The following is a 15,000-nucleotide window of genomic DNA, read 5'->3' on the forward strand; positions in this document are numbered from 1 at the left end:
CTTTCTTTCTCTTTCTCTGTCTATCTCTGTCTATCTATCTATCTATTTCTCTCTCTCTCTCTCTCTCTCTCTCTCTCTCTCTCTCTCTCTCTCTCTCTCTCTCTCTCTCTCTCTCTCTCTCTCTCTCTCTCTCTCTCTCACTGTTTCTTTCCATCTTTTTTCAATAACTCTATAAAATCATCTCAAAAGCTTTTTCATCAGAACGATTATAGATAACGGACCTCACCTAGTTGGCCAAAATAATTTTATCTGACCTATAAATTTTGTCTTATGAATGTCTTCTCCTTCCCTCTATGAATAATGATACTTATATCTCCTATAAAATATAGCCAAAATAACATTTCTAAAAGTCAATGAAATTATTAGTTCCTATTAAAAAATCAATCTTACAGTTAAGTATTAGTTCATTATACAATTAAAACGAGGTCACAGTTATTGTAAATATACCTATCTCTTAATTATTACCCTTATTCCATATTTGTAATTGAATGCATTTTCTCCTATTAATATCTCACTTTCTTTTAAATAATTAGTGAGTTTGGTATGTTAGAAAGGATAAAAAAAAAAAAAGAGAAAGAGAAAAAAGAAAGAACGATAATTGCAACAAGATAAAAGTGATGCGTAACTTTAAATTTACTTGTTTGATTTGTCAAGTGAACGATAAGAAATATTTTTCTTAGAGGAATCATTAGATAGATATTTTATCGATTTTCTTTAAAAAGCTAACATAAAATACGTATTTTCTATTTGGAAATCTTATTCGTTGAACAATTCATTGATGATTTCTGCATGACACACCCACACACGCAATACATGAGGATTACAATGGTAAAAATTAATTGTGGTAAAAATAAAATTAAAGAAAAATGGTATATCTCTATTCCAAGTAATAACGTCGTTTATAAATCATTCTGTTGCGCGATAATTGTCATAGTTTAATCTTATTAATTATTTCAAAGATATATATATGTAATAAGAGATATATATGTATGTATGTATATATATGTAAATTAATACTTTGGGGTATTCATCAACGGAATTCTGTGACTTAGCAGCGTAGACTTTATCAATATACAAATGCATTTTTGATTGTGTATATCAATCTGCTAACGTCATAAAACGTGAGCAATTTTAAACAGTTGTAAAGAAAAAATTATTTCAACACGATGTTGAATTAAAAATTGATAAATATGGACGCTATTAAACTCGAGTTTAAGAAACTTTGCACTTTGATTAGTCAAATTTTAAAAATCCAATCAAGAAATATGTATGTACTTAAATAATATTTAAAACGTCATTAACGATCTCATGTCATCATATTAAAATGATCAAAAAGAACACGTTTATATTCTTAAAGAATCTATCATATCCGTGTATGACTTGTTTCAGTTAGAAATAAATCATTATCGTTGATTGCTTTTAAAGTAAAGAATATATGTAAACAAAGAAATTTGCAAGGACAGAAAAAATGATGAAGATCGGGAGTAAAAAAAAGTTTACTAATTTATTCTTTTTCTTCTATATCAGCATTCATACAATCAGAAAAATATCGAAAAGTATGTGATTAATAGGAAGAGTATCGAAAGTAAGGATCGCGGACCGCAAAGTGTTAAGGAAAGTATATGATTAGAAAGATAAGATTATATATAATATCGCGGATATACTTTCGGACGCAATAGATTACATACTAGTATATACTCCAGTGGAAATTCCAATTTACAATAAGAAGAGAATTAAGGAAAAAACTGTATATACATCACGCGTATGTGTGTGTATATACCTATGTATGTATGTATGTACGTATGTATATATGTAAAAAGGAGAGTAAAACTCGTGAGTGGTAAGTTTGAGAGTATCGGTATCATAACTTTCGCCGTGGTATAAACTTTTGAGCGTGCGCGTGTGTAAAGTTACACGTTATGCGTTGCTGATGAATCCAGTGTTGGTTGGGGCCACGTAAATAATTAAATCGTACGACCGATCGAGTTTCGCATCGTGTTGCATGGATCGGCTGCAGGAGGCTAGGTACATACCGCTCAAAGAGTGGCCAGGGCCAGAGCGTAAGATCGTACCAGACGATGTGACAACGTCGCACGGTCGATATGCTCTTTCAGGCAAAGTGCCAAGATTGGTAAATGTACGCGGGGGTATATAGACGCGGTTTCAGGTGCCCTCAGCCCCTCCCCCATCCATCCATCCAACCCCCACTACGACTTATGGAACTCGCCCGTGGGATTTCTCTGCGATGGTGGGGGATTGGAAAACGAGAGTGGGGGAACCGAAGCTGCGCAGAACCCAGCCAGACGTACTCTCCGATCCGTGCCTTTGCGCACCTCTTAAATACATATACCCGACACGACCTCCTCTCTATGTACTACATATGTATTATACTTATTATTTTAATCATGATTTACAGCCGCGCGGCGTTGCCGGCTCTACTCTATCCAGGCACGCCCACTCCCCTCTTTTTTTCGACGTTGCAACCATGTATATTCCTACTACATACATAGAGAAACCAGTACACCTAGATGTACAAGGCAACGTCGCTTGATCGATACTTGAGAAACGTATATACGTTAAAAAGTCGCCATTTTAAGGATAGTTTTCTTTCGCAATCTCTACTTATTGATACAACCCTCCTCTCTTTCTCTTTCTCTCCCTCTCTATCCCCCTCCCTCTCTCTCTCTCTCTCTCAGTTATAATCGAATTTTTCCACTGTCGATTAATTATCCCTCCTCGATTTTATACTTCTTTTTTTCCTCTCTATTTTTTACATTTTCCCCGGCTCTATTTAAAAAATATCAAAAGCTTTGGCCCCAAAGAGTTCCTCCTCTTTCGCAACTAACAAATGCTTGTTTATTCTAGACGATGTCCTTCGTCAAAGACAGATCATCGAGGTCGAAAACCGTCAACAACATTTCCAACGGTTGCGGCGTTGCCATCGCAAAATGGCGGGCGCGGCCTTGATAGCCCGCCTTCTTCTACGTCTTTCCTCTGGGCCAGTCGTTTTGGCAACACTGGAAGGTCGTTAGCGATCTATTTATAGTCGTTCGCCATTGCCGCTGTTACTATGCCGAGCGAAGCGCATACTTGGTTCAGGGGTTGGCGGGTGCGTGGGGGAGGGCAGCGAGGAATTACTGAAAGAACAATATGGCGCTCAACCGGATGTGCCTTCTTCCAATCTATCCATTCTCTCTCTCTCTCTCTCTCTCTCTCTCTCTCTCTCTCTCCCTCTCTCTCTCTCTTTCTCTCTCTGCTACACCTCTCACCGCCATTCTCTGTATTCGCTCTCTCGCTCTCGCTCTCGTGCGCTCTTTCTCTCTCTCTCTCTCTTCCTCCCGCGCTTTCGTTCTCCTCCCTCTATTTGTCTCTTTCTCTCTTCCCTTCACTATCACCGTTCCTCCCAATCTCCTCCATCCTCTTCCCCTCCCTCTCTCTTTGTACACTATCATAACGACCAAACGATATTTATTTCCTTTTGCAAAAATATGCCATCGCGGAAGCAAATATTACGTAACTATGAAATCGTCCTGGCCAATGTGAGTGGCCGCTTATATAAATTTCGCAATAGAACGTTAACAAGGCGTGTCTCTTTTTCTTGCTAGAAACTACTATGTATGTATATGGCTATCAGATTTAAACTGATATCGTCATCTTTATTACTGTTGTATTTCTTAAAAAAAAAAAAAAAAAAAAAAAAAAAAGAAAGAAAGAAAGAAAAAAAAAGAGAGAGGATGAAAGAAAGAAAAAAGAACAAAAAAAGAGAGGAAGAAAAAACAGGGGCAAAAAGAAATAAAAAGAAATAAAGAAAATAGATAAAAAGAGAATGGCTGAGGGTGGTCTAGAGAAAAGAATTCCGTTATAAATTGCACAAACGGGAAGCAGGTGAGCTTTCGGAGAAACATTTTTTACGCGCTTAGCAAAATTGCATATGGCGGCGTTCAGTCGTCGCAGCTGACGAGAATCGTAAGGTATTACACACAACACATACGACGTATATATATATATGTACAAACGTATATATGTACATAGATATATATACATAGATACATACTCTGTCGCACAGAGAGCACGCATGCGACTTGCCCGAAGCCGGGGCGGCTTCGGAACAGTTCGGCTAACTTCGTGAAAGTACCTCTTTGTTACATCACTACTCGGGTTCTTATATAGTATATAGGGAGGGTACATTATGTACTGCACCAGTACATATTTCCCTTGCGACTCTCGGACCGCCTATATACATACCACCGCGTATATATTTGGCTCCGCGTATATACATACGTATATATATACGCATGATATATAAATATATATGTATATATATACTGCGTGCACAAGTGACGACGAACGGTCGGTCGGCCTGGTAAGCGCTACCACCACTATCTCCACTACCACCACCACCACCATCACCGCCACCTCCACCACCACCACCACCACCACCACCACCACCACCACCACCACCACCACCACTACCGCCGCTGCTACCATACTACAGTCCACGTTACACGATGTGCGCATTTGTAGATCAACTGTACAACGAGGAGCATAGCCGCGTGCATACGTTGCTTAGTTTCCTTTAACGTGAGCGCTTCTTTAAATAAAAAAAAATAATAGTAAAAAATTGGAGAGAAAAAAACAAAAAAAAAATAAAACACCGTTGCGGGGTCATACGCATATATACATATAACACACACAAATGTATATACATACATACGTACATCATGCATGCATACATACATCATATATACATGAATCATACATACATATATACATGTGTATATATATATATATATACACATCATTAGTCGAAAGCCTTTTTTGGCTATATCTCACACCATTGCGCTCCTTTTCCATCTTTAATTTTCCGGCACTACGATACAGAGGGGGAAGGAGAAAGAGAAAGAAGGAAGGAGAAAGAGAGAGAGAGAGAGAGAGAGAGAAAATGGGAGAAAGAGGGGAGAGAGAAAGAGAGGGAGAGAGAAAAGAGAGGGAGAGAGATAGGCCACTCGTAGATAATACGCTCGGCATATTTAATGAAAAAGTATGAGATATACATAGTATACTACTGGGTGGACCAAAAGTCCCTAAGTGAGCAGAGTTTCCAAGTAATTTGAAAAATCGATTACTCTTTCCCGGCTTATAGTTCTACTTCGAGTTTTATGAAACTAAGCTTGCGATTTCACAAAAAAAAAAAAAACAAAGAAATTAATTGATTTTTAAAATCAATTTAGGAATTTTTGACCTTCCTAGGGATTTTTAACCTAGTCTGTATAAGAAATATAGTATAATGCAATAAAGGAGAATATAGTTGTCATACACACACGCGCGCGCGCGCGCGTATATGCATATACTAGGTTTGTATGTGCATCACGATGAGAGACGAGGAACACCATTTATAAGACCCTCATGAATAATAAACTCGGAAGCATTCGATTCCGCGCTTTCTATATATACACGACGGATTATGTTGTTATTATTATTATCATTATTATTATGATGATTACTATTATGATGATTATTATTATGATGATTATTATTATTATATTATAACGCATCGTAAATCACATTATCAAATTATTATTTTCCTCGTGCCGCATACACAAGAATATTCTCCTACAACCCATAACTCGTATATAGGTACATTAAATTGACTTAAAGAATCCATAGTTATGGGAGATCATTATTATCTTCGTAAAACGTGAAATCGATATCGAAAAGATAAGAGACTCGCATCTCTTCTTTATCACCATATATATATGGTTGTATAATATATATATCATTTCATTTTTTATTCAGTTAATATATAATATACTACACTAATTTAGTTATATATATATATATATATATATATATATATATATATTCGAATATTAATATATTGAAGTAAAAAAGATTTTGATACCATCAATTTCATCTTCAACTTGGATAATCTCTAAGACATCCGCCATATTAGAAGACGCCAACAGAGCAATGTCTGCGATCGATTCGTTCTCGATGTTGTTTCACCTTCTTAATGGGATGTCTACTGCTCACACGTGCGACGGCAACGAGATACGTTAGATCAAACGATATATCTTTGATACTACTACGTAACACTTTAGTATCTACCTTACTTGATGATTTGCATTTTCATTTTCGTAGGATTTTAATTTAAGTAATTATAAGAGAACAAACTAACGAACGAACTATATTTGGACACGTGCGAAAAATAAACGAATAACGTTATAAAAGAGTTTAGGTCAGGTTTGGTTAAGTTAAGATAGGTTAGCTTAGGTTAAGTTAAGAAATATCGACAAATCGTAAAAAAGATGTTTCGTCATTCGCTAAAAATTCAATGGAATAATCCGAATTATCTTTTGAAAACAAATATTAATAATAGCATCAATAACAACGATAACAACAATAATAATTTATTTTTGATTACTATTAAGAGAAGATCGTGAGGAGAGAGAGAGAGAGAGAGACGTTCCCTTTTTAAAATGCGGCTACGTCTTCTTACATGCTTTCTCTCTCTCCCTCCTTCTCTCTATCTCTCTTTTTAGGGATCGTCTTACAGTGTGCCTTAAATAAATCATGACGTCATTCCTCGAAACTTCGTATGAACGAAGAGATATCTAAACGATATTAAGGCATTCATCCATCTCGTCGAAGATTTGCCATCCATCGATAAAGTTCGAAGAAACGCCAAGGTAGTATGTATAATCCTTTCAAACGTTCCGTTCGAAAGATCGATTCGGGCTTGTGTTTTTATTCGACCACGTGGTCCGTCTGCCATGTATCGCGCGCGCAAGGTGTCTCGCGCGCAGCGTTTAATTATGCGATAGGTTCCGTTCGTGATCCTACCGTGAAACGATCGAGCTGCATATATATATAATATATATATATATACTTCTCATATAACACACTTAGATCATTGACAAGTTTTGTAAATAACGTATGTCGTTGATACAATGCTCGTTATCAAATTATAAACCGATCGCGACAACGCATGTAGAACACTGATTCAATGTATAGATCGAGTTACACCAAATTCACGTTTGATCAGTGACTTTCAACGTAAATATGTACACGCACACACGTACACACAAGCCGAGATTCCGTCGATACGAATAAAAACAATCGCCCGGTCTTTTGTACGAATTTCATTGAAAGTATGTTCTTGGAAAAACATGAAAGGAGAAATAGGAGAATCCGGAAGAGAAAGGAAAGACAGATAAAAAAAAGAACAACACGCATAGCTCGCCGACTAATATCAACAATATAAAATTGCTTAAATAGAAGAGTAAGCATCAGAGGAGTACAAGCGGTACAACGTATAATATAATATAATATAATTTGTGTAGTATGAAAGGGATGAAGGAAAAGAGAGAAGAAGAGAGAAGAGAGAGAAGGAGAAAGAAGGATAAAACAAGAAAGATGGAAGTGTCGTAAGGGTAAGTAGCCAGATTTGATCTTAAATAAGATCGTCGTCAATTAAGTCAAGGTAGTCGATAGGTTAACTTCGTCAACAGAGTTTCGCCGTACAACCGCTGTGTTTAGCTTGTGATCACTACTACTATCGCTGCTAGCGCCGGTACTGCCGCCACCCATAACCTCAAAATGTAAGTACTTACCTCTTGTAACACGGGCTTCGACGATCTGCACGTCCTCGTCGACGATCCTGTCGTTCATCTTCTCCTTCTTCTCGTTAGCCTGAACGTCCATGCACATAATTTCGCCCCTTTGAGCGACACTTTCGACCCACGGTCAAGGCACTAGCCCTGTTTATTATTCGTGACATTTACATCGGCCGCCGGTCTGCATAAAACCGCGAAATTCATACGCGCGCACGAAAGAGAGACGCGAGATGTCTAGTTAGATAAATCTAGAGAGAAAGAGAAAGAGAGAGAAAAGAGAAGAACATAGAAACAGGAGGTAGGATAATGTTAAGAAGAATCCGATGAGATCTCTTTCGAGACAATGCCTGCATACGTCCACCAGGGTGTATCGTGCGGCTCGTCGTCGCGTTTACTACAAATCCTGTGTTTCTCGCTTTCGCTCTCGATCTCTTTCGTACATATAACACTCGCGTGCGTACGAATATAACGAACGAATGAACGACGAAACGAAACGAAACGAAACGAAACGAAACGGAATGGAACGAAACGAGACGAGACGAAACGAAACGAGACGAAACGGAACGAGACGAAACTAAACGAAACGAAACGAAACGAGACGAACTGACGAACGGACGGACGAATAGACGAAGTGGACGCGCCACGTTCTTTTTTTCTTTTCACTCACTGCGTGGACGCGAACACGAGCGAACGAACGAACGAGACAGACATGATATCAAAGTGGGATGATTTAATGACGATCAAGGAGAACAATATTTTATTCTCCGATTGGACGAACACTGTTACGGCTTACGATACGCGGGATTATTCTATTCGCGCGTTCCACCGCGCTTTTCCGTGCCGTTTTCTTACGGCGTTCAACGGAGAGGCTGACCCGGGTTCCGTTTAGATTTGAATGTGGCACACGTTGCCAGTTCTTTCTCGTATCCTCCCTCCAACCCTTCCGCCCCCTTTCATCCTGCTCCCTCCAACCCCGCTGCTTCTGTCCCCCCCCTACCACCCGCCGCGATTGTCCCCTTACCCTCCTCTCCCGACAGTACCGTCCCCCCGCCACCCCTATCCCTCCCGTCCCGCCGACCCCCGTTTTAACCCCCTCATCCTCCCTACCCCTCCCTTATGTACTTAACGGTTGCGACGTTGCCAAGTCACTCGAAAGCGCGCAAAATCATCGAGTAGTGGGGATTTATGAGAGTTTTGGTGAGTGGTGGGGGTGTCTGTACATAACCAGACGCGATCTGATTGGTGATCAAACGTAGGATGGAGGTGGACCGACCGATGGCGTAATGTTTTAACGGAGTGGGGGCTTATGTACATTGGATATCGGCGGGGAGGGGGTAGGAGGGATTCGAGGGAGGACGCGGGGCGGGAGAGAGGGAGGCAGGAAGGGGGAACGATTTAGTTGCGTTGCGTTGTTGCTCGAGAATGGAAATTTCCATGACGCTTCGGAGCAACGACGACCGTTAGATATCACGTGCTCCGACCGGAAGTCGCAGGGGGTGATGCGGTCTCACTAGCGCCATCTTCTTCCGTTTAAGCAACTCCGATCTTGTAGTTTTCTTCTTTATTTTTTCCTTTCTCTCTCTCTCTCTCTCTCTCTCCCCTCTCTCTCTTAATGTGGGCGTGTATATACATATATATGTATATATATGTATATATAGGTATATATATGTATATATAGGTATATATATATATATATGTATGTACATATAGACACAAATACTTATTTTTCTTTTTTTCTTTTCTTTGAGATATATTACCATCTATTTCGGGAATGAAGTAATTTGAAGAAAAAGAAAAAAGAAAGTAGACATCGTGTGACTTTTGTTTATCCATATAAATAATGCATGACTCGAGTTGTCAATTTTGGCAAGTGTCTATCACGTTCTCTCTATCGTTATTCACATTCACGTCTAAATCATGACGTCACTGAATAAGCTATGTTTCGAATATTATCATACTGTTTGAATACTCTATGTATATATAGTATTCAATATATGTATATAATTAATATTCATACATACATATATGTATATGTACAGTACTTATAAACATGTGGAATGTATCAAATAAGCGAAGCGAATAATTTATATTAGTATTAAGTACATACACATATATAAGTTGATAGGATTATGAAAGTGGCATAATTTATATACATATATATCGTTATGAAGTATTTTGAGATTTTGGGGTTTGAATTATTAAAAAATTATAGGTTTCTTCAATAACAAGCAAAGAAATGTGAATATATTTAATACAATTTATATACATAATTCTTTCATATAATTTTACACACACACACACACATACATATATATACACGCATACACACATAAAATTGACATGTGCTTGAAATATTTTCATCCGTTTTTATAAATATAAAACGGAAATTATCGTGGTCACGCGTATGGTCACGTCGGTCTCTCGTGAGTATCAGTTAGTTTGTATATATTTATAAAAAGCATAGTTGTGCGAGTACGTTTCTTTTTCCTTTTCTATTTGAACCGTTTAGAATGCACCGAGTTTAAAAAAAAAATTTTTTTTTTTTTACAATATAATTTATTATACTTTATTTTTATAACTATTTTGCTTACTTACTGTTTTTTTTTTTTTTTCGAGAATACAATGATCAATAAAAAAGCAGAATTTTATCAGAACTCATTAGTTTTCTTGATTAATTAAATTAATTTAGTATGATCTTTTTAAATAATTAATTTATTTATTTATTCATTTATTTTCTTCTTATTTTTTTATTTGTATATTCTTTGAAGGAACAAAATGGTATTTGAATGAAACAAGCTTGATTTTATTAGTACTCATCAATAATATCGTTACAAGATAAAAATACATTAAAATATATATTTCTTTTGTTTATATTTTCTTTTTTGTTTGTTTGTTTCTTTTCTTTCTTTCTTTTTTTTTTTTTTTTTTTTTTTTTTTTACAGGAACAAGCTTTACCGTTTTACGAGAAAATTATGCGCGTGAATAAAAAAAGATACAAAAAATCTTTTGTGAATCACCCGCATTAGATTTTAACGTTCTTTCGCGTACGCATAATAATGCGAAGAATAAAAAGTTTTTTTCGGTGAACTACGGCGGGATGACTTAAGTAAAAAAGAAAATAAGAAACATTGAATATACATATATATAATTATCATAAGGTAAGTCAAAAATTTCTAGATGGGCCAAAAATTTCAGATGAATTCAAAACAATTACTGTTTCTTAATTAAATTTTCAAACTTTATAAGTTTTACAAGATAGGCTAGTAATTATACGATTTGACAAAAGAAAAAAAGAAATAAAAAATAAAAAATAAAAAAAGAAATAAAAAGCAGAATAAAAAAAAATTTTTTTTAATGCAAAAAATAGAAATTTATTCAAAAAGTTTCAAAAAAGAGTAATTGAGTTTTCAAATCATCCAATAACTTTCGGTCCATCCTATATACACGTATCTATATAAATAAAGAAATGATATATGTAAATGAAAATAGGAATGTACTTCTCTCTCTCTCTCTCTCTCTCTCTCTCTCTCTCTCTCTCTCTCTCTCTCTCTCTCTTAAATATATATATATATATTTATAACTCGCTTATATAAATTAGTTAGTCAGTCAGTCTTAGGTCAAAAATTTGAAGAAATAAGACGTATAATAACAACACATAATACTTAATCAAAATAAGATTATATAATCTATTTTACAATACCATCTCTTGTTTTCCTCTTTATTGTATTATACAATGCTCGTTATAGCAATCAGCGGCACGTTGGACAGATTCCATATTCCTCGTCGACAAAAGAACCTTTGTACTTTCCGCCGTTTGCATCCAATATTGCACCTATTAATAGGTAATAATTAATAATTGATACGTTTTAATTAGTATTAATTGTATTATATTGACTCGAGTGAGTCATCATTTAATTTAAGAACTTTTTATTTCGAAAAGAATTTTTGTACGAGGATTTTTCGAGAGTGGAAAATACTATTGTTTTATTAATCTAATATATTATATACATCAATTTATATTATAATGTTATATAATATATTTTTTTTTTTTTTAGAGAAAGAAAGAAGGTAATATAATAATTATCAAAGTAATATACCATTAGGTTGATGTCCTAATTATCAGAATAATATGATATTAAATTGATATACTAGTTATTAAAATAATATAGTTTATATGTAGTAGATATATATATATATATTAAGATAATATCATTATATCTAATATTATATTATTATATTTGTTTTGTACTTGGGAATGTCATTATAAAAAAAAAGCACACTTCATCTTGCATCTCAATATTTGTAAACTATTCATCAAAACAAACAGAAAAAGAACAAAGAAATAGAAAGTGAAAAATACTTGACAAAAAATCTTCAAGGATTCTTTTGTGAAACATTGATGATATATTCTTTATTATGCAAAGTCAAAGACAAATGAACTTCATCGTATTCTCATTCTTCTCACTTTACTTCGCGTTATACTTATCACTGATTTATCTTCGAAACTTACCCTATATTATATCACTTTCCTATTCATACATATATACATATGCGTATGTATATATATATATATATATATATATATATATATATACTTTTTACGTTTCTTCGAATACATGCAAAAGTATCGATTTCATGTAATATGACATTGCGAAATACGATTTTTTATGGAGGATTACTTAATACATTGTGCTGATTATGCAAAAGCAATGCGTTTCATCGGTCACATACACGTACGTGTACACATACAAATACATAATTAAATTAAAATCGTTAATAAAATACGATATAAAAAATTCAAGAGAATTGATATTATCAAAATTAAGCACCAATATACGATCCGTAATAAACAATGTTACAGGGTGATCCAAAAGTTACTGGATGATTTTAAAAATCAATTATTCTTTTTCCTGAGACTTTCTTTAGATTAATTTTGTTTTCTCTGATCGTAAAAATACAAGTTTGAACTAAAAGTCTAAAAAGTTTCGTAGAAGTGTAATCGAACTTATAAAATACTCTAGAAACTTTCGGCTCGTCCTATATAATAATGATTCTCTTGGATAATTTTATATATTTTAACAGAAAAAGAAAAAACAAAGAGAAAAAAATAATTAATAAAATCACCTGTTCGTGAAGTAGATCTCTTCTATGGCCAGGTGGTTCTCTATTCAACATCTTTACCAGGACACTTAAACTTGATTGAAATTTTTCTAAAGCTCGAATGTAATTGCCCTCAGAAAGATATTGCACGGCAATTTCTCCAATGTCGAGTGCATCGGCCATATTCGGTGTACTTTTGCTGAGAATTCCTAATGTATTAAATTAAATTAAATCAAAAAAAAAAAAAAAAAAGAGAGAAAAAAAGCAAATCATTTGTTAATAAAAGAAATCACAAATTAATACTAGATTTACGATAATTTGTTGTATATACATTTTTATTCGCTAATAAATTCATGGATAAATTTTTTATAATATTATTTCATAATATTAGCAAATCGATCAAATTCTTGACAACCTTTTTTTAATTTTAAATATGAAATTTTGAATATGTCAAATTAACGACTTCCGTAAATCTAATGTTAAGAGATTTTTATGCAAGAAAATTATAGGCTTGACATAGATATAAGGAAAAAAAAAAAAAAAAAAAAGAAGATTCATGCTTAGAATCTTCTCAGAATAAAAAAAATATATATACGTGTAAATTTATATCAGTATATAAAAATACATCATAAATAAATAAAAAAATATATTTATACACATGAATATATATATATTTTTTCTGTGAAAAAATATTTATATTAAATATATATGATATATCATAAAATACGAACGTAATTTGTGAAAATTTGATCCCGGGGATATATTTATCGGGGATGACGACTCTTTAGTCGACGATGTCATTGGAACGCATTCTGTCTCTTCCACCTGTTGGGTAATTTCTTTCTTTTCCTGACTATTTTCTTTATCTTTAAATTGCAATTTGAGTTTCTCCGCTCGACTTATATAATCGTATACGTGTAACCTCATAGCCTCTTTTCTATGCGGATCGCTATCGTCTGACGACAGAATGGACAACAATTAGGGATGCGATAAGAAAATTATCGTCGATTTAAACAGACAAAAACAAAAGAAACCACGCGTTTCAAAATGAAAAATAATTCTTACTGATCAACAATGGAATAAAATATTTCAAGGCCTCGCAATACAAATGGAATGCTTCTTGCGGTTTTTTTTCACAATCCTTTTTAACAGCTTCTTGTGCAAGTTTCAACCCTTTCTGATAGCTTTCTCTGCTTGGTGCATGTTCCAAATCCAAAAATGTATTGGAGAAGAAGTCATCAAAACTTATGCGAGCTTCAAGATCGTGCTTGAGCAACGATGACAGAAGATTTTTGCATTCACGAGAAATAGGAGGCATTTTTGGAATCTATATGTTAACGTTGAAAATAAAAAAAAAAAAAAAAAAATAGAAAAAAGAGAAAAAGAAAAAAATATTCTTTAACAAAATTTTTATCGTTAAAATTTTAACGTGAACGCAAGATTATGAACTTATTATATATTATATTTATACACATCGACTAACGAAGCCATCTTGCAATTAATCGATATATATATATATAATCTGATATCTGTCATAACTTTTTATGTTAATGAAAGATATAAATGAATTTGTCATAATTTTTATATTATTAGATCTTAATCTTGTTCAATAGTAAATATTTAATCTTTTAAATGTCAAAAGTCAAAAGTCAAAAAAATTAAATGTCATACGAAATTTAACGTGTCAATAAATGACGGAATAGATTACGATTTTCGATCTTATTGTTAGTTTTTTTTTTCTGTGCTTTTCGTTCAAGCCAACCAAAAAAGATTAAAAAAAAAAAAAAAAAAAAAAAAAAAAGGGAACTATTTCGTAGAATCACCTCGATTGCACGACGTTCCTTGATTTTCTCCTCCAATTCTTTATAACTATTGCTAGAATAAGGTGCCTTTCCAAAAAGACACTCATACATGATCACACCAACGCTCCAAAGATCGATACGAGCGTCGTACTTGTTTTCTAATAAGATCTCCGGTGCCATGTAAAGTGGTGAGCCACGTATGGCAAATTTGTATTCGGTATTAGATAGGTACTGTGCGAAACCAAAATCTGTAATGACAAAAAAGAAAAAAAAAAGAAAGGGAGAAGAAAAAAAAAGCGATCCACGAAATAAATCAAAGATCGATGTTTATGATCGATTTTTACGATTGTCCGAAAAGTTCATATTTCCCTTTCATCTTCGTTGAAACACAAAATTTAAATGAATCGTTTAATTTAACATAAAGGACAAAATTATAACTAGTTGATCAAATGTTTCAATATATACACAAAACTATTTATGTG

At 34.2% G+C, this 15,000-nt stretch overlaps 2 protein-coding genes across 4 annotated transcripts in view; both read right to left on the reverse strand.

Moving 5' to 3' along the window:
* The window catches only part of LOC122629993, an 18,923-nt gene extending 10,737 nt beyond the window's left edge, over positions 1-8,186 (reverse strand). Inside the window, exons 1-2 of one of the 2 annotated variants that reach the window (XM_043813968.1) lie at positions 7,972-8,186; positions 7,614-7,864 (exon numbers count right to left, since the gene is read on the reverse strand). In XM_043813968.1, the coding sequence (XP_043669903.1) occupies positions 7,614-7,710 (97 nt within the window). In that variant the 5' untranslated portion in view covers positions 7,711-7,864; positions 7,972-8,186. Of the gene's footprint in view, positions 1-7,613 lie in introns of both variants that reach the window. The other variant, XM_043813967.1, reaches the window with a different exon arrangement.
* A 1,639-nt stretch (positions 8,187-9,825) lies between these two features.
* LOC122629996 (serine/threonine-protein kinase ULK3) overlaps positions 9,826-15,000 on the reverse strand; it is a 7,634-nt gene continuing 2,459 nt past the window's right edge. For both annotated transcript variants that reach the window (XM_043813987.1, XM_043813988.1), the window contains 5 exons: positions 14,540-14,766; positions 13,782-14,043; positions 13,448-13,672; positions 12,741-12,925; positions 9,826-11,448 (listed from right to left, as the gene is read on the reverse strand). In XM_043813987.1, the coding sequence (XP_043669922.1) occupies positions 11,335-11,448; positions 12,741-12,925; positions 13,448-13,672; positions 13,782-14,043; positions 14,540-14,766 (1,013 nt within the window). In that variant the 3' untranslated portion in view covers positions 9,826-11,334. The remainder of the gene's footprint in view (positions 11,449-12,740; positions 12,926-13,447; positions 13,673-13,781; positions 14,044-14,539; positions 14,767-15,000) is intronic.

The sequence above is a fragment of the Vespula pensylvanica genome, chromosome 6, assembly GCF_014466175.1.
Source record: "Vespula pensylvanica isolate Volc-1 chromosome 6, ASM1446617v1, whole genome shotgun sequence".
NCBI lineage: Eukaryota > Metazoa > Arthropoda > Insecta > Hymenoptera > Vespidae > Vespula > Vespula pensylvanica.